Genomic DNA, 9,074 nt, shown 5'->3' on the forward strand with positions numbered 1-9,074 from the left:
ATTCAAACCACTTTCCCGTTGTCAAATGTACCTGCATGACTCAATAATGCTTTTAGCTGTCTGATTCAAAGTGCTAAAGAACAACAGCAAAACCATTAAATATTGACCTTTGAACTAGAGGAAAATATTCTCTTTTGGGGATTTATTTAGACTGTAGACTAAGCAAAAGAAAAAATGGTGTGTGTGTATAAATATATATATATATATATATATATATATATATATATACAATATAATATATATAATATTATAATACAATACTAAATACCCCACAGAAAACACAGATTAATGCGAGATTAAATGTTCCTATACAATTCCTAAATCAATAATTTTCTTTCTTACTTTTAATCAGTTTAATATTTCCAGTGTACTTTTTAAGTTCACAATTATTATTATTTAATTATTTTTAGTTTTTTGTGTTTAATATTTTATGGGAATTCTGAAAATATGTATACGATGAAATGCGTCTTGATTAACATTAAGTGCATAAAAAAAGGATTGACACAGAAGACGTTTTTGCGGTGACGTCACAATAAAGCGTCATATTTCCGGTTCTCGCGAGAATACAAGAGAATTTGAAAATCAGGCGGCGTCAACGTCGAGGACTGTTACAAAAGGTAACGTTTGTCTCAAAAACGACATTTTAACTTAGTTTAAACTTGCGTAATGATATAGAATGTGGTTGAGAAATGTGTCATACAACTCTATTCGAACCGTTTATTCAAGCGTGTGTCGTGTGCGTTGGTTTAACATCGAGTTATAACCACGATAACAAATGAACCTAAACTCACTGGTCTTTTCAAAACGTTTTTTTGAACTGCATGTAAACTTGTTTTTGAGAACGCAATGTGTTATAACCATCCAGGCAAAATGACAGCAGACACCGAAATCGAATTGAAAGAGGCGTTTCAACGCGCCCAGAAGAGCCACAACAACAGGGCGAAGCTGGTGGCTGGTCTGAAGAGCCGCTACAACAAGGTACGAGCTTGACGGAAAAACAGAAAAGTGGCCCAAATTCCAACTTAAACATGCTTCAAATAATATATTTTTTTATTTGTTATTAAAGTGGCCCTTTTTATTCTCATTGTTGTTCTCATTATACTCCCTCAGCTTGAAGATAAAACCTTATTCCATGAGGAGTTTATCCACTACCTCAAGTATGCCATGATCGTCTACAAACGCGAACCGGCTGTCGAGCACGTCATTGAATTCGTGGCAAGATTTGCCACAAGTTTCCAGTCTCCACCAAAACCCGAGGAACAGGATGAGTCAGAGGACCAGGTGGAAGACGAAGAAGATGACGATCATCCGTTTTTAAGTTTCATCTTCAACTTTTTATTGGATGTACGTCAATACCCTTTAAGTGTTTCTGCAGATTCTGCAACATTCTCTGATTTTACCTTTTTAAAAAAAAATTTTGATTCCCTAGTCTCACAACGCAAGTAGTCATGCGGTTCGCTTCCGTGCCTGTCAGTTGATCAATAAGCTGCTTGGGAGTATGGCGGAGAATGCCCAGATTGATGACGACCTCTTCGATAGCATCCATCAAGCCATGTTGATCCGCGTCACTGACAAGTTTCCCAACGTTCGAATTCAAGCAGCTTTAGCGATGACACGCTTGCAGCAGCCCAGTGATCCTGACTGCCCGACTATTGATGGTTTGTATGTTTTGAATTAAGGTTCTCCCTTCTATTTTTTCTTGTATTTAAGTCACTGCACAAGGACTTGTATGCAGTGTTCCTTTATTTAATTTCTAATATTTTGATTTTGTCTTTTGTCCAGCATACATGTTAATCTTGGAGAATGACTCGAATGCAGAAGTGCGTCGTGCTGTTCTTTCCTGCATTGCCATGTCTCCTCGCACTCTTCCCAAAGTCATCAAACGCAGCAGGGATATCAAGGAGAATGTCCGCAAGTTGGCATACCAGGTTTGCATAGTTATCTTAAGCCTATCAAATCTCTGAGCTCTGGCTGTTGACCCTGAATATTGTTTTTGTGAAGGTTCTGTCTGACAAGGTCCACATCAAAGCTCTGACCATTGCACAAAGAGTGGGTCTTCTGCAGCATGGCCTCCATGACACATCAGGTAGGTTTCATTTTACTTCATACCTAACTGTAATCCCTGATTATTGTTTTTTTTAATTTATTTTTATTTTAGAAGCTGTGAGGGAAATTGTTTGCGCACGTCTGCTCCCAGCCTGGCTTCGGCATTTGGATGGCAACGTCATTGAGCTGCTTCACAGACTTGATGTGGAGAACTGTGCTGAAACGGCTTTGGACACACTCAAAGCTGTTTTCAAAGGAACAGATCAGCTGCTGGAGAAAAGACCGGAGCTCGATGACAGGTGATACATTCTACCTGGCTGCATACTGGTAAAAATGCCTAAACAATGAGTCAAGTAAACATTTGATTTATTAAATTAATAGTGTCATTTGTTAGGTATCAATGCAAAAGAGTGGATTGTACACAAAGTATTTTGTTGTTGCTAAAAAGCTACAAACCACAACTTTTGTTGCCTCGTGTTACAGACTCTCATTGGTTAAGAAAACATTATACACTTTAACTCTATAGTAAATTATAGTATTGCTTTTAGATATAACTTGATTATTTATCAAAAGTGAACTGCACCCACTGGTTAAATCATTTGTGGGAAAACATTTTCTGGGATATAATAGATAGATAAGATACTTTATTGATCCCTCAAGGAGAAATTCTGTAAAATGGTTGTTTATAAAACAATCTGGGTGGGATTTAGCAAAATACTACGACCTAAAGTAAATATTTTGATGAATCGGTGAACATGGATGGATTTCTTTTTTGTTAGGAAGCTGATCCCAACAGAGGCTCTCACCTGTGAAAATATTCTTCTGTGGCGGGCACTCTGTGAGTTCATCCAGGGTTTAGGCGATGAAGGCGAAGAAATGTTGGAGCAGGTGTTGCCAGACGCTGCCACCTATGCCGAGTATCTCTTTGGGTGAGTGCAGAGTGTTCTCTGAACGACAGCAATCATTAGTATCTCATTAAATTCCCTTTTGCTGTTTCATACTGCTGCTCTGAAGCGTACAAGTGTGTCAAAGAAAAAGATATACGTGTACAACTGTCTGACTGAATCTTTTGTAATGTTATTGATATTCAATGGGGCAGATTCTTGAAGACTGTGCCGGCGCTCACTGAAGAACAAAGGGCTGATTTCATCCAACTGGAATTGGTCATGACCAAAGAGTTCATCTCGCAGCAGCTCATCCAGCTCATCGGCTGCCTGGACACCAATGAGGAGGGTGGCAGGTAAACTCTCACTTCTGTCTATGTGAATGAGGGTTTGTTCTTTAATTAAAACTGGCTTGAGTCTGTCAATAAAATATTAACTCTAATATACATGAATATACACAGTATATATCTTATGCCGTAAATCTGTTCTTGGTGTATTTAGGAAACGTGTTTTGGCCGTGCTGCAGGAGATGCTCCTTCTGCCACAGACACCGTCTTCACTCGTTTTCCTCCTCACACAGAAACTAGTTTCACTTATTACGGATGACCAGAGACGAATACTGACGGTGAGTGATCCAGCACTATTATGTATACATACATACACACACACAAACTTGGATCATTTAAATACATTTGAAATGTTTTGCCTCTGTCTGAAAAAAACATTTGTTCTCCAGGTGGCTGAAATTATCTCGGACTTGAGGGAGCCCATGATGGAAGCTCCTCAGCCAGTAGATGAGAACGAAAGCCGTCGGCAGCAGGTTAAGGTAAGGAACACGCCACACAACGTCTTCCCAACTTTATCCTCTCGCATTCTATTGATCACGTTAACAAGCGTCTAAAAATTTCAATTCCCTTTTGTTATGTCTGGCTTCCTCCTGGAGGTCATACTGTTTGTCATGGAGCCTGCTGTGTTATTATTTTTTCTTGATAATAAGAAGAAAACATTTTACTTAAATGTGCCTTTCAAAACTCTCAATGTCACTACAAGTACTAAAGAAACAAGGAAATCACAATGAAAACAATAAAGAGAGAATGGGCTCACCTGCAGTGTCCTTGGATTTGTATGTTTTGAGGTGTATAACTTGGTGTGGCCAGTGAGGGAAGTACTGAGGAGGATGCAAAGGGAGGGAGCCACCGCTATTTGAAATGTTCTTTTCAAATCCTGTCCATGCCCTCTGGATCATCAATAAAGGGTTAATGGCTCAAGAAGAAGAAAATTAGTCAAGGTTTGCTCAAGTTTGCCTCAGACAGATAATGACTGACCCCCTCTTTTACTACAGCTGGCCGAGGTTAAAGTCCAGATAATGGAGGTGAAACAATCTCTTGAGGACTGCATCACAGCGCAGGACTTCAGCCGAGCTGCGGAGCTGAAGGACTCTCTCAGCGAGCTGGAAAACCGAAAGGACGAGATGATCAAGAAAATATCGGAGAGTTGCCAGCCTGTCAACACGGACGTGCGCACTGAGAAGGTTCGATTTAACTCAGTTTATTTAAAGTGACAGATCATAACAGCTATGAGGGAGAAGAGAGAACAGTGAAGAGCAAAGAAGGATTTTAAATTGTATTCTATATTCTAAATTCAACTAGAAGCCAATGTAATGAGGACCGCACACGAGAAAGGTGGTCACGGCTTCAGAGTTCTGAGATACTTTTGTGATCATCCTGACAGAAGAGTTACAGTAGTTCAGCCTGGAGAACAGAAGCTTGTCATGAGCTTCTCGGCATTGTGGTTGACATAATACAGGGGTGGGCAAACTTGATCCTCAAGGGCCGCAGTGGGTGCGGGTTTTTGTTCCAACCAATCAAGAGGACACCAAACAAAAACCTGCACCAACCCCGGCCCTTTATGGACCGGTTTGCCCAACCCTGGTCTAATGGGTAGGTCTAGTCTCTATACGAGAATCTAACCAGAGCAACCTCTTGGCTGTGGTGTTCCCTAAAACCAGACTAAAAACGTTCGAAATGATCGTTGTCATGGAGATAATCACAAAGCTGACTCGCAGCCACTTTCTCCAGAATTTTTGAAATGAAGACAAGATTTGAGATGGGCCTATAAGAAAGATTGACAAAAGAACCCCTGGATAAAGAGTGGGCTTTTTTCAAGCAAAGTAAGGGGAACACCTCTTTAAGCAGCCATGTGGGAATCTAATCTTTAGATTTAGAGGAGGAAATAATGGGGTTATTCTTATTATCTTCCATAAGTGATGAGTAATCGCTGTCTCTGGCTGATTTAACGTGTTTTACGATTGTATCATTGAACAGAACTTCTATTTAGTATTTTAAGTTAAAGGTGTGGACGTGAAGTTGACAGTCAAAAAGTTATCGATGTCATGGCAACTATGGTTATGATGGTCTTGTTCCCTTGAATTCTGCTATGGCCCTACAACGTTCTTATTTTTTAAGCACCAGTTTGACAAGAACTCTGGGAACTCTCATTAGAACTATAGAGTAGAACATAAAGAAGTATAGAATATGGAGCTGGAGGAATGGTACAGCAAATAATGATGATAGTTGAATAGCATCAGTTTTTTAAGGTCACTTTTTAAACCCCGTTCCACCTTAGAACGACCCAGAGACTCTGCTGAGGTGCCTCACCATGTGTGCCGAGCTGCTGAAGGAGATGAACATGAAGACTAGAATCGGACCGACCATCAGCGCCTTGATGTCCTCACTGGTATGTGGCTCTACTACTAAATCGTGGATTTATTCCTTTTCGACAATTCTGTTTGCTAAAGTGCTGATTTTGGTTTATCATGATAAGTATTTAAAATGGCTCCTGTGAAGTCACAGCACTTACTTTGCTCATGTCAAGATTTACGTGGTCGATTCTGATCTGCAGAGTCGAAGCAATGAGCTTTTGTGGATAACGTCTCTTTTCTTCTAGATCCTTCCTGGGATTGCTAATGCTCACCCTGCAGTCCGAAACATGGCAGTGGTGTGTTTGGGGACCTGCACTTTGCACAGCAAAGAACTGGCCAGCACTCACATGGTCCTCCTGCTGCAGGTGAGATGGAACATGTGACCCTCAAAGAAACAAACCCACTCTCGGCCACTACAAGATGAAAAGGGCTCTGAACCCGAGGTTGTGTGCAGATCGCTCAGCTGGACGAGGTGAAGATCCGCATCAGTGCTCTGCGAGCAGTCGTCGACCTGCTGCTCCTCTTCGGTTTCCAGCTGTTCTCCGAGAACTCGGCGGCTCAGAAAGCCCCGCTGCCTCAGTCGCCGGCTGCTCCGGAGGAGGATGTAACTCGAGGGGAGGAGAAGGGGGACACTGTCCAGGAGGACACTGTCCAGGAGGACACTGCCCAGAGCATCCTCGTCATGCTCTCAGAGTTCCTGGACGACGAGGTAGGCTGAGCTGACAGCTGGAATCTAACGCATGTCATTCATGTGACCGCACTCTTCCAGGTGTCCGACCTGCGCACGGAGACGGCCGAGGCTCTCGCCAAGCTCATGTACACGGGTCGCATATCCAGCGCCAAGATGGTGTCGCGTCTGGTGCTGCTCTGGTACAACCCGGTCACGGAGGACGACACCAGGCTGAGGCACTGCCTCGGCGTCTTCTTCCAGCTGTACGCACGCGCCAGCAGGTCAGACAAACACTTTGTCAACAAACTTTTGTCCGTTAGCAGCTGTTCATGTCTATTTAATCCATCCTGTGAAGAGACTTTATTTCAAAATGCCAGTTGTCTGAGCTAATGACGTGTCGGCATCACAGGGCTCACCAGGAGGTCGTGGAGGAAAGTTTTCTGCCCACGATCAGGACTCTGATGAATGCCCCGGCCACTTCTCCGCTGGCCGAGGTCGATGTGAACAACGTGCTGGAGCTGTTCGTGGAGCTGACGCGATCAAGTGCACTCATCAAGCCGCCGGAGAATGTCGAGGTTAGAAGCCTTCGCCCCAAACTACAAACCAATGCTTGTCAGCAACGACCAGACGATGGGACACTGTAACCGAAATGTCTTGTCTTCAGGAGTGTGTCCACGATTACTTGGCGGTTCGAATGTGCAGCGAGATGCTGAAGGATCCGACCGCCCCAGAGGTTCGTCTTTACGCCAAAACGTTGGGCAATCTGGAGCTGAGCCGAGACGAGAGGGTCAGGAAGGACTTGTACACGCTGCTGCAGGAGCTGGTTCAGGTGCAGAGGCGTCCCAGCCGTCAACACACACACACTCCACCACAGAACTGACTTTGCTCTCCCGACGCCTTCAGGTGGTGAAGGATCGTGTTTGTCTGCGCGCTCTGGAGAAGATCATCTTCAATCTGGTGGATTCTAGAGAACAAGCGGAGCTGCTCGGTGCGACCGCCCTGCAGCCACTCGACGTCAACACGGACGGTAGGTTGTTTTGAATGTTCTAAGCATCCCATAATCCATGTTCCATTTTTTAACTATTAGAGAGTTCTGTAACAAATAGTATATTTATCATTTATGTTTAGGGCTGTTTGTCCTAGTTGCCAGTAGCTTATTGACGGAGCCAAGGATGTGTTGAAAGGTCTGCTGTGCAAAGTTGACTTGATCATTTCTTTCACAGATGTCACAAATGAGGATTTGGTGAAATCTGCAAAAAAGGCTAAAAGAGGTAAGAGAATTTGACTCTTATTTTGTGGCTGAGTCATATTAATACCAACTTTTATTTGGATCTCAGGTCAGAAAAAACCCTGTGCAGTCAAAGGAGGACGAAAACCGAGCAGAAGGGCAGAATCTTCTGAGGAGAGGTGATTGCAGAGCTGAGCAGAAAAGAACTAAGACTTTTGGCTTTGTTTTAAGATCCACTTGTTTATCCACCAGTGATGGCGAGAACGTTCCAGAGGCAGCTCCCAGTGTACGTCCATCACGAAGAGCCAAGACTGCAGCTTTGGAGAAAACCAAACTGGATCTGAACCCACTCATCGACCAGGAAGCAAATTTGTCTTAGACACTTACAACCTTTTTATATTCTTCTGACCATCATTTCTGTTTTCTTTCTCCTCATGTGCTCTTTTTTACTGTGGTCTGCTGGAGATGAAATTAAATAAAGCCATAATCTATTACGACCGTGGTGTTGTTGAGTGACTCGAGTCTATCGAATATGAAACTATTACTTAAACATCCGTCTACATGTACGGAACTGATCTTCTGGCAAAAAAGGCTGTAACTGACGCATTTCATTTTAATTGATATGGAATCTTAAGATAAAGTTATTTTTAAGTAAAGGAACATTATACAGAACACCTGCTCCCTCGTGGTATTGCCGTCTTTTTGAGGTGAAATCAACAACCCTGGAGCATGGAGGGTAAAAAAGACGATGCACGAGTCGCATCAACTGATGGAGGCTTGAGATGGGGATCGGATTTGTGCAGGAGAATAACAAGGCTAAAGAAATCCTTGTCCTAGGTGACATTTGTTGAGGTAAAACAAAAAAAATTAAATTCGATTTTTGTTTCAAGGAAGACCGGACTCTTTCACCTCATTAAAGGTAGAAGCTTCTTACAATTGACATTGAGACAAAGACCCACGCAATTCATGTGCAACTGAGCCTGAGAAACCTGGGTGTTGTATTTAACAAAGATATGTCTGTAGTTCAACACTGCAGAAAAATAAACAGAAATTGTTTCCTTCAACTGAAAAAAAATCTCTAAATTTAGGAAAATGTTGTCACCTGACCTGGAGCTTATAATCCATGCGTTTGTGTCTTCTCGCCAGGACTATTGTAACAGTTTGTTTTCATGTCAAAGAGGGAAGGAGCTGTCTCACCTGCAGTTAATACAGAACTCTGCAGCGAGAATTCTAACCCGCTCAAGTAGAAGAACTCGCATTTCTCCGATCCTTAAAACTCTTTACTGGCTTCCAGTTTATTTCAGGATCAACTTTAAAATTCTGGTTCTTACTTTCAGAGCTATTCATGGTGAGACTCCTCCTTACATCAGTGATCTGATCCAGCTTTACACCCCAGCTCAGGCTCTGAGGTCTGTGGATCAGAATCTACTGATGGTTCCACGCACATGGTTCAGAGAAATCCTTCCAGGCTGTTGCTCCTAAGCTTTGGAACGATCTTCGTCTCTCTCTGTGTTGATGGATCTACTGACTCCTTCAAGAAACATC

General features: G+C 42.6%; 1 protein-coding gene across 1 annotated transcript; it reads left to right on the forward strand.

Moving 5' to 3' along the window:
• Positions 1–575: 575 nt before the first annotated feature.
• Positions 576–8,023, forward strand: ncapg (non-SMC condensin I complex, subunit G). The gene is made up of 22 exons (XM_087779218.1): positions 576–617; positions 866–978; positions 1,111–1,344; positions 1,430–1,658; positions 1,783–1,928; positions 2,002–2,086; positions 2,159–2,345; positions 2,826–2,975; positions 3,146–3,286; positions 3,432–3,555; positions 3,667–3,756; positions 4,273–4,461; positions 5,556–5,666; positions 5,877–5,996; positions 6,086–6,340; positions 6,401–6,582; positions 6,711–6,876; positions 6,966–7,130; positions 7,205–7,328; positions 7,525–7,572; positions 7,639–7,708; positions 7,782–8,023. The coding sequence occupies exons 2-22, from the start codon at positions 871–873 to the stop codon at positions 7,906–7,908; spliced, it is 3,051 nt and encodes a 1,016-aa protein (XP_087635344.1). The 5' UTR covers positions 576–617; positions 866–870; the 3' UTR covers positions 7,909–8,023.
• Positions 8,024–9,074: the final 1,051 nt, after the last annotated feature.

Source organism: Callionymus lyra, chromosome 1 (genome assembly GCF_982586985.1).
Source record: "Callionymus lyra chromosome 1, fCalLyr1.hap1.1, whole genome shotgun sequence".
Taxonomy (NCBI): domain Eukaryota; kingdom Metazoa; phylum Chordata; class Actinopteri; order Syngnathiformes; family Callionymidae; genus Callionymus; species Callionymus lyra.